Below are 14,498 nucleotides of genomic sequence, written 5' to 3'. Positions count from 1 at the left end.
GTCCAACCTGTTTTTTTTTCAGACCACCACCGTGTGTATTCTCTGTGACTGCCTACACTCCAGCAGGAGCAACCAGCCTTAGTGATGCTGAATGTATTTGCATTACAGACTTAAACCTGAAAACCCCACTCGCTTCTAATTACTGTGCATGACTATACATGGCAAGCACATGGGTGTGTGCTAAACCTCTGCTTCTTCCCCCAAAAATTCGCTCCTCTTTTCCATCTACTGCAACTGTGAAATCACCAGAGCAAGACGCAATAAATTTCTGCCTATAATTCTTCTATGCACACAGAGTCATGTTTTCACATTAGTCCCAAAACGAAATTTCTTTGCCAATTTGAAAGCACACTTACTACTGTTTTTTTTTCGGGCCAAGTGAAAATCTCTTTTTATGCTTTGAAATCACTTTTACAGACTGACACATTCTGAAACCTTTTTTTTTTAATTTATTTAAATGCACATGTCCAAGCTGTTTTTTTTTCAGACCACCACCGTGTGTATTCTCTGTGACTGCCTACACTCCAGCAGAGGCAACCAGCCTTAGTGATGCTGAATGTATTTGCATTACAGACTTAAACCTGAAAACCCCACTCGCTTCTAATTACTGTGCATGACTATACATGGCAAGCACATGGGTGTGTGCTAAGCCTCTGCTTCTCCCCCCAAAAATTCGCTCCTCTTTTCCATCTACTGCAACTGTGAAATCACCAGAGCAAGACGCAATAAATTTCTGCCTATAATTCTTCTATGCACACAGAGTCATGTTTTCACATTAGTCCCAAAACGAAATTTCTTTGCCAATTTGAAAGCACACTTACTGCTCTTTTTTTTTTGAGCCAAGTGAAAATCTCTTTTACAGACTGACACATTATGAAACCACCATGTGTAACTACAACAAAAACAATTCCCATTTCTATTATTCATTTCTTAAGTTACCACATACATCCCCTCTCAAACTGTAAACTCACCTTTAAAATTAGTTAGTTGTGAAAGAAATGTGACACTCAAACAGCAGATTATCAGAGCCAGGATCTCTGTTGTGTTCACCTCTCTCCTCTCAGCAGAACCAGATAATGGCAAACTTTCCCTCTATTTTTCCACACATATACATGTAAGTTTCAAATCTCAGTGCTTCCCCCTTTTTTTCAAATGTAATGACACATTTCTATTGGTTGAAAACCAACCCTTTTCCAAAAGTACTCTGCCCCCAACTTGACTTCTGCCTAGTACCCTTCCCCCAACTTGACTTCTGCCTGCTACCATAGCAACAGCTCATGGAACACTGCTGTGTGCAGTTAGGTCAGAAGTTCGACACACAATGTTTCAATTCCACAGAGCAAGAGTGCTTGACTTTTCAATCCTAACAGCAAATCCATAGTACTGTTCTTTGGTTACACATTTTTTTGTACCAATACAAAACATGCTTCTATTAATTTTCACATACAGCCTAGTTTTTTTTCTAGAATGGTATGAAACAGCCAATCAGTTCTTTTTGTTTTGTAAAAAATATGTATGCCTCCATTTACAAACTGTCTTTCTTTTCATATTGCCATTCTACTGAAAGACACCTCCTGAGTGCATACAGTTCTCCTTTGAAGATGTTCACAGTGTGGATTGTAGGGCACAGCTATGTCTTCTGGAGTGAAAAGTTTGCAGAGAAAACAGATATGGTGAGAGACCTTGCTTTGCCAAATGTAGACATTAAATGGATTGGTCAGAGAGGGTTAAAGTGGCACCAATTGATGCCATTGGTGAAATCCTTCATTCAAATCCAACACCCTGACCTCATAATAGTGCACTGTGGTGGCAATGACCTAGGCACTTTGACTGGGGTAGGTCTGGAAATGCTTATGAAGGACACCTTTGCACAACTGTTTACACTTTTCCCTAAAACTGCCTTTGTGTTTTCCAACATATGCCAAAGGCAAAAATGGAACTGGTCCAATCATTTCTGTCCACAGATTGACAAAGCAAGAAAGCACGTCAACAAATCTGTTTCTGCTTTCCTCCGTGACTATGGTATGGGTGCCATTTACCACAACAACTTGCGTTACGACATGCAAGACATTTATAGAGGAGATGGTGTGCACTTCAATGATGAAGGGAACAGAGTCTTCCTCTTGAACCTTAGACTCTGCATCGGTACTTACTTGTAGGTACCACTAAAAAAATGACTCCATAAACACAACAGCTCTTTTTAGAGCTCCCTAATTTCTAAACTCTTAAATCTGATTTTCATTTATTTATTATTTTTTTTTTACCGTACGCTTACGGTCAGCTTACCGTACGCGTACCCCGTGATTTTTTTTAAAATCAATAAATGTTTTTTTTGTACTTTTCTGTCCTTCTTTGACCCCCTTACAAATGTTAGGGGGTCTGTAACTCTCCTCATTGCCCCCTTTCCTTGTTTTCACTCTTTATTTTCAGAGTGAAATACACAAAATGGCGGCCGCCGCTTTCTGGTTTCGGCCGATTCGAATGTTTACTAAGATCTAAGAGCCAATCAGAATCGCGCTCGCGCACGCCACCGTACGCTTACCGTAAGCGTACGGTAAGCGTACCGTAAGCTGGCTCAGATATATATATTGATTTAAAGGCTATTTTCTCAGAATCTACTGAACAGATTTACACCAAACCTACAAAAGGCACTTCCTTGACCTAGGGACTACCTCTCTGCCAAATTTTGAGTAATTCTGTTCAGCCGTTCGGGCTGTAGCTCGTTCTAAAGGTCCTATGGAAAAATGCATGGGAAAAACGCGTTTTGGGACCCCCCTTTTATCTCAGCCCCCGCTTGACGGATCCCCCCGAGACTTTCAGGTAAGGAGCGGAGCGTAGCGCCCCACCTATTTTGAGAAATTCGCGAGGATTCGTCGACCGGCGCCAAAGTTATTCAAAATAGAATGTTGAGGTTTTCCTATGGAAACGTGGTCCTAACTATAACTACCTACTGGCTATCGCCAGTAGGTAATATATATATATATATATATATATATATATATATATATATATATATATATATATATATATATATATATATATATATATATATATATATATATATATATTACCTACTGGCGATAGCCAGTAGGTAGTTATAGTTAGGACCACGTTTCCATAGGAAAACCTCAACATTCTATTTTGAATAACTTTGGCGCCGGTCGACGAATCCTCGCGAATTTCTCAAAATAGGTGGGGCGCTACGCTCCGCTCCTACCCTGAAAGTCTCGGGGGGATTCGTCAAGCGGGGGCTGAGATAAAAGGGGGGTCCCAAAACGCGTTTTTCCCATGCATTTTTCCATAGGACCTTTAGAACGAGCTACAGCCCGAACGGCTGAACAGAATTACTCAAAATTTGGCAGAGAGGTAGTCCCTAGGTCAAGGAAGTGCCTTTTGTAGGTTTGGTGTAAATCTGTTCAGTAGATTCTGAGAAAATAGCCTTTAAATCAATATATATATCTGAGCCAGCTTACGGTACGCTTACCGTACGCTTACGGTAAGCGTACGGCGGCGTGCGCGAGCGCGATTCTGATTGGCTCTTAGATCTTAGTAAACATTCGAATCGGCCGAAACCAGGAAGCGGCGGCCGCCATTTTGTCTCTCGCACTGAGAGAGATTTTTAAAATCTGAAGCCCAAAAACATGTAAAGGGGCTGTTTTGACAACTCCCTCCCACATAGTCATGTTGAGGGAGTCCCCAAACATCCCCCAAGTGCAAAAACGGTTTTATTTTTTTTTCGGCAATTTCGCGGGGTACGCTTACCGTACGCTTACGGTAAGCGTACGGTAAAAAAATAAAAATAAAAAAAACACTATCCACAATTACCCCACCCCCTGTGCTTTTGGTGGCCGAAGGCCACCAAATGTGCTGGGCTTATTACAATGGAAAAAAACACTATCCACACTTACCCCACCCCCTGTGCTTTTGGTGGCCGTAGGCCACCAAATGTACAGGGCTTATTATAAGGGAAAAAAACTTAGCATTTAAAAAACCGTACTAATTCACTGAAAAAACCATAGGTTTCACACACGTTATAGTTAGGAATTAGCATTTAAAAAACCTTGCAAATTCACTGAAAAAACCATAGGTTTCACACATGTTATAGTTAGTGGAAATTTTACTCGTAAAAAACCAGTGAAATTGCCCCGTTATAGTTAGCGCAGGCAACTATAACTCACGCGACCGCAATCCTCTGCTGATGACATATGTGTCTTTATGAAAAAAAAATATTTGTAATATATGTATAGCTAAAAATGTATGGAAGAAGACATGGGCAAATAAGTGTCTAAATACAGTATTAGCATCAGCAGAGGATTGTGGTCGCGTGAGTTATAGTTGCCTGCGCTAACTATAACGGGGCAATTTCACTGGTTTTTTACGAGTAAAATTTCCACTAACTATAACATGTGTGAAACCTATGGTTTTTTCAGTGAATTTTATATATATATATATATATAAATGGTAAGGAAATAATCTGATTTTAGACGTTGTTTCTTATTTGTTAATGTAATCATGAAGTAGTTTACCCAGCAGGTTTAGGAATTAGGAGGACAGAAAGATCAATTTCAAGAGAGGACGAACAGTCTCGCCATGCATTGCACGTTATGTAAAAGGGGAGCAGCAAGAGGGAGCAATGCCATGAAGAGATATTTAAAAGGATGTGTGATGTGTGGTTGTTAGGTCAAGAGTGGGTTTTGGAATTTACAAATCTCTATAAGCCTGTAGCCACGGCCCGTGCAGGTAAGAGTGGTGGGGCCGGGTGAGGTTGGGGGAGTATTTTGACAGACGACCACGGGGGAAAATTAATTATTTATTTAATTTTCCTTCGTGGTCGTCTGTCAAATCACCCCACCCCCAAACCCAGCCCCACCACCAATACCTGCATGGGCCACGGCTGTTTGCCTGATTGGGTAGATTTGTAAAATGTTTGGGAGCTTAGATCTGTCACAGTGAAGCAAGCTATTAGACAATATTGACGTCTCAGCAGTCAACCATGCCTTTGAGCACAAGGTTTTCTGAATAGCTACAGGTATTTTAGCATGGAAACCTGCGGCCACTTGTGGCACCTCTTTCTCTCCGTTTCCAGCTCACCTCCCTTTTTCAGATGGAAAACTCCACCAACTAGATGGACGTTTCTACAAAAGTGCAACCCCACATTGAAATCTTGAAGCAAAAAAGTCACTTTAACTCTGATAGGTTTACCTATCAGCAAAAAGAGCTGACACCAAATCCCCTTTTGAGGACCTTACACAGATAAGAAGGCTTAGTAAACAGTTTAGATCTCTGTTGGGGCTTATTTACAAGCCCCTTGCACCACCTTGCACTGCCATTTCATCACTTTTTTTGACGCAACGACGGTGCTGCATTGGCTCCATATTTACATGAATGCAGATACATCACTTTTTTACAGGCTGTGTCGGTTTTTACCTGTGTAAAAATCACCTGCGCCCGCTTAGATTTTAATTTGTGCAAGTTAGGTATTCTGTCGGCAATATCCTATCTTGAAACTGATGCAGTGGTAATTACCACTTTTTCTTCTTGAAGCATCTTGCCACTGGGCTGCCAATGCTTCACAATCCCCACGCCTGCCACACCCAGGCGTAGGGATGACGCATTGGCTGTGCCCAAGGGACCACACCAGCTGTAGTGACTTGATTGCAACATGCAATCAATTCACAAGGTTAGTGGGTCATCTATAGTAAGTATGTGCATGTAATGTCACAATTTGTGACATTAAGTGCTGATGTCACACATACAAGTGGGCACTATGCCCACTTGTATGCATCACATCCAGAACCAATATGTTCGAGTGCAAGGTGACTTTGTCACCTTTTCACGTTCCAACACATTGGTCCCCATTCAGTAGGCGGTGTCAGATAAAACCAACGCATCGCATCTATATTTTGATGCATTTAAAAAAAAAAGATTTTACAGAGTTTTATATAACGCAAACTTTTTTTTGTTAGGCACAGGGAGATTAAGTGATTTGCCCAGAACCACAGGATGTTCAGCGTCATTGCCGGTTTCCCAGATTCGAGGTCGACTGCCCTAGCCATTAGAGTTGTGTCAGTTTTCACACCAACTCAGGCAAAGCACTAAAAACCCTGCGCCATAAAATACTGGCAGCACATGAATGTTGAAAAGAATGAGGAAATGCTGGAAAACTTTAAAAACTAGGTCTGGGTGGTGAACTCCGCTCCATTCGTGGAGTTTGCAAAGTTTTCTGCACTCCACGCTCTGTGGAGCTCGCGGAGCGTAGAAGACACCACTCTGCGTAGTGCAGCAGAGTTTCTTCCCCTCTTGCACTCGCAAACGGTAAGTTTGCTAGCACGAGCTGCTGCTTGGGTAGAATTTCTACCAAAGTGGCAGAAAGAACAGCACAAACATCAGTTCGCAATGCACTCTGCCACTTGCGGAACTCCGCAGAGTTTTTTTGTAACTTCGCGCAGTTCCGTGAGGCAAAACTACGCACAGGCCTGTATAAAACACCAGGTATGACAGAATAAATTGTGCCTGATTGTTGAAGGATGTATTTTGTCTTATGAAATAAATCTGTGTCATATGTGCATACAAATTGCAATATATATTTACATAAAACATATGACATGAAATATTAATGCTCAAAAATGTTGAATAGAAATGCTAAATTCATGATGCTTCAGGAGGGTGACAGTATGAGGCACATGGACGAAAGGCAATTAAACATGCTGGTGGCCACAGCAGACCAGGGGCCGTATGATGGAAGTGCCCCAGGGGTGCAAAGGCATTTGCACCCGCTTTGCATGCCCTGAGGCACTTTGGTATTACAGAAGAGGCCGCAGATGCTTGTGCATCCCCTTCTGTAATCCTGATAGCGTTGGTGCATGTAAAGCACCAGTGCTATCTTCAGAGCTCATTCCCTCATTTGCATGGGAGCAAAGCCCCATACAAATGAGAAAACGCCTTTGCTTATGCGCCTGCACCGTAATATAGATGTGGGCGCAGAGGCAAAGAAGCTGTCAAGAGAACGAACGACAGTGCACCACCTAGATGGTAGCCCTCTGGAGGGGGTGAAGGGGGTCTCATGTACACCCTAGACATCCCCTTGCAGTTGGGTACAGTCACTCACTCCACCCACCTCCACGGAGATCTCTAATCCCCCTTAAAATTGCAGGTGGAAACACGGAGTGGCTTCAAAGCAGCTGCTTTGTTTTTTTACATGAATGCTCTGTCCTCAGTGCAGTGCATTCCATGTAATAGGGAGCACTTTCCCTGTTTGCGCCAGGTGCTCCTGTTTTAAGGTGCACCGGGCGCAACCAGGGAAAGTGTGTGGTTTACATAATAGGGCTGCATTAGTCCACAGTGATAATCAGAAAGGTCTGTTCAGTTGTCCAAGAGTCAGCTATGCAGATCACTATTGAAGAGAGAGAGGAAAAAGAGAGACCAAGGTATAACCTCAGTCTGTGATGGTGCCTTATATGAGCCACCAGATTAAAGGATGGCCCAGGGAGAGGGACTGGCCACTGAGTAAAGGAGCCACTGAGAATGCAGGATGGAGGTGTTTAGTACCACAGCCAGATTCCTCCACTGTGGACCTCTACAATTTCATGACCTGTAGGACTCTTCTCAGAAACCCTGACAGCAGCTCACTGAGGTTATCCTCATTGAGTGGGTTCCTTGTTAGCATGTATAATAATAACTGATGTGCATTACCTCAAAATGCAGTGATAGTGTCCGGTGTCCTCTATCGATGACGGAAAGAACCAAAGACCATCATTTTTTGCCTGGATTCGAGGATCTTCTTGTGGGACCAGCGTTTGAGAATTATTTCTGTACCATGTCAGGTTGAGTGACAGGCTGGAAGCTCTGGCAGAACCCAAGAGTAGATACAGGAAAGCAGGATATCTCAGGACAGTTGGTTCTCCACTTTGGACAAAGTAGCTGTCAAAATGCATGATGCGGTTCAAACACGTTTCTAAATTAAAGACAGAAAATATTAAGGTACATCAACCTTCTTGATAAATTAACAGTAGCAAATACCAATGTACTTCATCTTAAATAAGCTGGATCCAAAGCATCTTCTCAAGGCAAGGTAAAAGCTTGAAAATAAATTATAAGTGAGTCCTTTTATGCCTGAATGGCACTTTGCAGTACAGCTTATGCTCCACACAGCATGATGAACATTATAGAGAGGTAGTATGGCAATATGTTGAGGTTGATAATATCGACCTACACAACTATCACAAACACTATATTGATTACCACTACTTCATCAAAGTAAGAACATAATTATTATTCTTAATTCACATCTCCTTGTCTACACTTACTTTGTGATGGAGTAGCTAGGCTGATTTTGTCGATGTTTGTCATGCAACATATCTCGTGTGGTATAGTAGTGTTATATAGATAACGACATTCGTTGATGCAGCTTATAAAAATGCAGGGGCATATCATCAAGGGCAATATTGCCACTTTAATGGCACTTTTTGCTGCTAAAGCGGCAATATTTTTATCGCCCTATCAGCAAGCTGTCGCTATCAGCTGTTAGCAACAGTTTACTGGCAATAGCGCCCCTTGTCAGCACGCTTCCCATTGCATCACTAATGAGATGCAAAGGAGGCGTGCCTGACAAGACTCCCTTGGGAAAATATTGCTAACCCAGCTTCGTCATATTGACACGGAGGGTTAGCGATATTTAAAATCACGTTAAGTATGCCTTAACGCAGGAATTTAACGTCTGTTAAATTCCTGACTAAGGCATACCTAACATGGGGGGTGGATTGTGTGGCTAACACCACAGGCCATATCATCTAGGATATCGCCGTTTTCCACCATGAAAAAGGGCGATATCCCCACTATCTCTTGAATTTTTATCGCCTCGCGATGCGCGTTGTTGATAACGTGCTAACCGGGCGATAAATTCCAGAGATAGCCGGCGATATATATGCAAGCGCTAAGCGCGCTTTGCGATATTTATCACCGTACCTTGATAATATGCCCCGTCATTACTACATCTATCAAACAACTCAAAATGGCCAATATTGAAATCCGTTGAGACACCAATTTGTTCTGGCTCCTTTTTTATTTAAAATCTATGTTTATAAAGGTTGGGCAGGGCCGAGTTCTTGATACCAGTCATTATCACTTTAGCTTCACTACCATCCTCATTACCCAATATTCAGGTGGTTTGCTGTGACAATGTAATAGAATGGCAGCATTATTTAAAATAAACATATATTGAAGCTTATGTGAAAGGATGATAAATTATTCCGTTTATAGGTAGCATCCAGTTGCGAAAGGATAACCATAGGAAAACACATAATCATACAGGCATGCCGGACCTCCTCCCCTGTCCACTATTTCCCTTCACCCTCTTTTTCTGCTCCAACTTTAACCCCTCCAGTGCCCATGACGAGCTGGACTCGTCATGGAGCACAGTCGCGCTGTGCCAATGACGAGTCCAGCTCGTCATGAGGCATTCCCTGGGGAATCCCTCTGATGCGGGCACCAGAGGGATTCCCTTTATCCAGCTCCCGAGGCCACCCCCCCCCCCCCCCCCTCTTCACTGTAATGACGATCGGCGCGCACGTCACGCCGACGTCATTACAGTGAAAGTGAAACTGAAATGAGCCAAGAGGCTCAGGGGGCTTAGATAGCCCCCTTAGCACGTATAAAGATAGGAGAGGTATTGTTGGAAAGGGGAGAATCTCCCCTTTCCAATGGTACCCCTCCCCAGTGGATCCCTGCTTGGGGATCGCCCCAGGAGGGCGATCCCCAAGCAGGGATCCACCCACTAGACACCAGGGAGGGGGGAGCTGTCCCTTGGGCAAGGGTCTTTGCTCCCCCCTGGTTATTTTGGTGCAATTTAGTCTTTTTGCCCCCCCCCCCCGGGAGGCAGATGGGGGCATTAGCCTCCAATCTGCCACCCCGGGGGGGCAAAAAGCCCGCTAGACACCAGGGAATAAAAAAAAAAAAATAGGGGTGGGGGCTGCCCAAAACGGGCCGGCCCATGCCCCTCCCCAATTATTACAGTCTTTCTGCCCCCCGTGGGGCAGATGGGGCAATGGCCCCTAATCTGCCCCTTAGAGGGGGGCGGAAAGCCCACTTGACGCCAGGGATTTTTTTCACGCAATTTTCTTTAGGGTGATGGATTTTATTTAGGGTGGAGGCTGCCCGAAACGGACACGCCAATGCCCCTACCCCCGCCACCATTACAGCCTTTCTGCCCCCCGGGGGGCATATGGGGCAGTAGCCCCCAATCTGCCCCCCCCAGAGGTGCAGAAAGCCCACTATCCACCAGGGATTTTTTTGTGCAATTGTTTTTAGGGTGTGGGCTGCCCGAAACGGGCACGCCAATGCCCCCACCCTCCCCCCCCACAAAAATGACACTCTTTCTGCCCCCCAGGAGGCAGATGGGAGCTGTCGCCCCCAATCTGCCCCCCCCTGGGGGGCGCAGAAAGCCCACTAGAAACCATGGATTTTTTTGTTTTATTAGTGTAGGGGTAGGGGCTCCCCAAAATGGGCATGACAATACCCCCACCCCACCCCCAGAGAAACTCCAGTCTTTCTGCCCCCCTGGGAGGGTAGTTGGCGGCAGCGGCCCCATATCTGCCCCCTGGGGGGGGCACAAAGCCCACTAGGCGCCAGCGAGTACGCAGGCTTTTTTTATGTGTGGGGGTGGGGGCTGCCCAAAATGGTCATACCAATGCCCCCACCCCCACAAAAAATATCCACAGTCTTTCTAGGGGCATATCGGGATGAAACCCCCTTCCCCGATTCCCCCCCAGGGTGGCAAAAAGCCCACTGGGCTCCGGCTTTTTTTTAGCAATGTGCATACCTGTGGATTTTGGGCCCTAGCGCAGTTGGCACGTAGGCAAACCTAGCAAACCTGTACATTTTTTAAAACTAGACACCGAGGGGATTCCAGGATGGGGTGACTTGACTGGCTCTCACCAGGTTCTGTTACCCAGAGTCCATTGCAAACCTAAAAATGGGTCCAAAATAACAAATTTTCCTCACATTTCTGTGGTGAAACGTTCTGGAATCTGCGTGGGTCCACAAAATTCCACCCACCCCGCATTCCCCAAAGTCTTCCGAGAAAAATGGTGCCTCACTTGCATGGGTAGGCCTAGTGCCCGCGTCAGGCAAGGGCCCAAAACCAATTGAGGAGACATCAAAATTACCTATCACAAAACAACCTGGTTTTGCAAAGGGGGTCCCATGAGTTTTTGGCCCCGGGGAACGCTGGGTGGTGGGGAATTTGTGTCAGCCCGGTGATGCCACAACTTTCCCACACAAAAATGTGTGAAAAAGGTGATTTTTTCAGCTACATTTGAGGTTTGCAGGGCATTCTGGGTAAGAAAACGTTGGGGGATCCATGCAAGCCATACCTCCCTGGAATCCCCATGGTGTCTAGTTTTCAGAAATGTAGGGTGTGGTAGGTTTCCCTAGGTGGCCACCGAGCACCGGGCCAAAAACCCAAGTGACCCCCCTTGCAAAACCAGGTCGTTTTGAGATAGGCAATTTTCATGTCGCCTCACTACGTTTTGGACCCTTGCCTGTTGCGGGTACTTGGTCCTCCCACACGAGTAAGGCACCGTTTTTATTGGGAGAGCCGGGGGAACACTGAGTGGTAGGAAATTTGTGTCAGCCCAGTGATGCCACAACTTTCCCACACAAAAATGTGTCAAAAGGTGATTTATTCAGCTAAATTTGAGGTTTGCAGGGCATTCTGGGTAAGGAAACGTTGGTTGATCCACGCAAGCAATACCTCCCTGGAATCCCCCGGATGTCTAGTTTTCAGAAATGTGTGGGTTTGGTAGGTTTCCTTAGGTGGCCGCCGAGCACCGGGCCAAAAACCCAAGTGACCCCCTTGCAAAACCAGGTCGTTTTGAGATAGGCAATTTTCATGTCGCCTCACTACGTTGTGGGCCCTTGCCTGTCGTGGGTACTTGGGCCTCCCACATGAGTGAGGCACTGTTTTTATTGGGAGACCCGGGGAAACGCTGGGTGGTGGGGAATTTTTGTCAGCCCGGTGATGCCACAACTTTCCCACACAAAAATGTGTGAAAAAGGTGATTTTTTCAGCTAAATTTGAGGTTTGCAGGGCATTCTGGGTAAGGAAACGTTGGGGGATCCATGCAAGCCATACCTCCCTGGAATCCCCTGGGTGTCTAGTTTCAGAAATGTGTGGTTTTGGTAGGTTTCCCTAGGTGGCCGCCGAGCACCAGGCCAAAAACCCAAGTGACCCCCCTTGCAAAACCAGCTAGTTTTGAGATAAGCAATTTTCATGTCGCCTCACTACGTTTTGGGCCCTTGCCTGTCGCGAGTACTTGGGCCTCCCACACTAGTGAGGCACCGTTTTTATCAGGAGACCCGGGGGAACGCTGGGTGGTAGGAAATTTGTGTCAGCCCGGTGATGCCACAACATTCCCACACAAAAATGTGTGAAAAAGGTGATTCTTTCAGCTAAATTTGAGGTTTGCAGGGCATTCTGGGTAAGGAAACTTTGGGGGATCCACGCAAGCCATACCTCCCTGGAATCCCCCGGGTGTCTAGTTTTCAGAAATGTGTGGGTTTGGTAGGTTTCCCTAGGTGGCCGCCGAGCACCGGGCCAAAAACCCAAGAGACCCCCCTTGCAAAACCAGGTCGTTTTGAGGTAGGCAATTTTCATGTCGCCTCAATACGTTTTGGGCCCTTGCCTGTCATGGGTATTTGGGCCTCCCACACGAGTGAGCACCGTTTTTATCGGGAGACCTGGGGGAACGCTGGGTGGTGGGGAATTTGTGTCAGCCCGGTGATGCCACAACTTTCCCACACAAAAATGTGTGAAAAGGTGATTTTGTCAGCTAAATTTGAGGTTTGCAGGGCATTCTGGGTAAGGAAACGTTGGGGGATCCATGCAAGCCATACCTCCCTGGAATCCCCTGGGTGTCTAGTTTTCAGAAATGTGTGGTTTTGGTAGGTTTCCCTAGGTGGCCGCCGAGCACCGGGCCAAAAACCCAAGTGACCCCCCTTGCAAAACCAGCTCGTTTTGAGATAGGCAATTTTCATGTCGCCTCACTACGTTTTGGGCCCTTGCCTGTCGCGAGTACTTGGGCCTCCCACACGAGTGAGGCACCACTTTTATCAGGAGACCCGGGGGAACGCTGGGTGGTAGGAAATTTGTGTCAGCCCGGTGATGCCACAACTTTCCCACATAAAAATGTGTGAAAAAGGTGATTCTTTCAGCTAAATTTGAGGTTTGCAGGGCATTCTGGGTAAGGAAACTTTGGGGGATCCACGCAAGCCATACCTCCCTGGAATCCCCCGGGTGTCTAGTTTTCAGAAATGTGTGGGTTTGGTAGGTTTCCCTAGGTGGCCGCCGAGCACCGGGCCAAAAACCCAAGAGACCCCCCTTGCAAAACCAGGTCGTTTTGAGGTAGGCAATTTTCATGTCGCCTCAATTCGTTTTGGGCCCTTGCCTGTCACGGGTATTTGGGCCTCCCACACGAGTGAGCACCGTTTTTATCGGGAGACCCGGGGGAACGCTGGGTAGTAGGAAATTTGTGTCAGCCCAGTGATGCCACAACTTTCCCACACAAAAATGTGTGAAAAAGGTGATTTTTTCAGCTAAATTTGAGGTTTGCAGGGCATTCTGGGTAAGGAAACTTTGGGGGATCCACGCAAGACATACCTCCCTGGAATCCCCAGGGTGTCTAGTTTTCAGAAATGTGTGGGTTTGGTAGGTTTCCCTAGGTGGCCGCCGAGCACCGGGCCAAAAACCCAAGTGACCCCCCCCCTTGCAAAACCAGGTCGTTTTGAGATAGCCAATTTTCATGTCGCCTCACTATGTTTTGGGCCCTTGCCTGTCGCGGGTACTTGGGCCTCCCACACGAGTGAGGCACCGTTTTTATCGGGAGACCCGGGGGAACGCTGGGTGGTAGGAAATTTGTGTCAGCCCGGTGATGCCACAACTTTCCCACACAAAAATATGTGAAAAAGGTGATTTTTTCAGCTAAATTTGAGGTTTGCAGGGCATTCTGGGTAAGGAAACGTTGGGGGATCCACGCAAGCCATACCTCCCTCGAATCCCCAGGGTGTCTAGTTTTCGGAAATGTGTAGGTTGAGTAGGTTTCCCAAGGTGCCAGCAGAGCTAGGGTTTAAAAACTACAGCTAGGCATTTTGCCAAAAAAAGTTCATTTTTCACTGCGAAATTGAGGTGTGTCCACGATGTGTTTTGCGCCGTTACCTGTCGCGTGCACTAGGCCGACCCACACAAGTGAGGTACCATTTTTCTCGGAAGACTTTGGGGAACACGGGGTGAGGGGAAATTTGTGGATCCACGCAGATTCCAGACCTTTCCACCACAGAAATGTGGGGAAAATGTGTATTTTTTGGCAATTTTTTAGGTTTGCAGGGGATTCGGGGTAACAGAACCTGGTGGCAGGCAGTCAAGTCACCCCATCTTAGATTCCCCTGGGTGTCTAGGTTTCAAAAATGTATAGGCTTGCTAGGTTTCCCTAGGTGCCGGCAGAGCT

The 14,498-nt window shown here is 46.0% G+C and overlaps 1 protein-coding gene across 2 annotated transcripts in view; it reads right to left on the bottom strand.

The window, feature by feature from the left end:
* Nucleotides 1-14,498, bottom strand: part of LOC146805523 (interleukin-1 receptor type 2-like) — a 160,190-nt gene that overhangs the window by 125,970 nt on the left and 19,722 nt on the right. Inside the window, exon 3 of one of the 2 annotated variants that reach the window (XM_085620517.1) lies at nt 7,693-7,954. The exons of the other annotated variant lie outside the window; for it this stretch is intronic. Coding sequence (XP_085476643.1) covers nt 7,693-7,954 — 262 coding nt within the window. The remainder of the gene's footprint in view (nt 1-7,692; nt 7,955-14,498) is intronic. 2 annotated transcript variants of the gene reach the window in all.

This window comes from Triturus cristatus, chromosome 8 (assembly GCF_964204655.1).
Source record: "Triturus cristatus chromosome 8, aTriCri1.1, whole genome shotgun sequence".
NCBI classification, from domain to species: Eukaryota; Metazoa; Chordata; class Amphibia; order Caudata; family Salamandridae; genus Triturus; species Triturus cristatus.
This window is presented reverse-complemented; position numbering and strand designations above follow the sequence as displayed.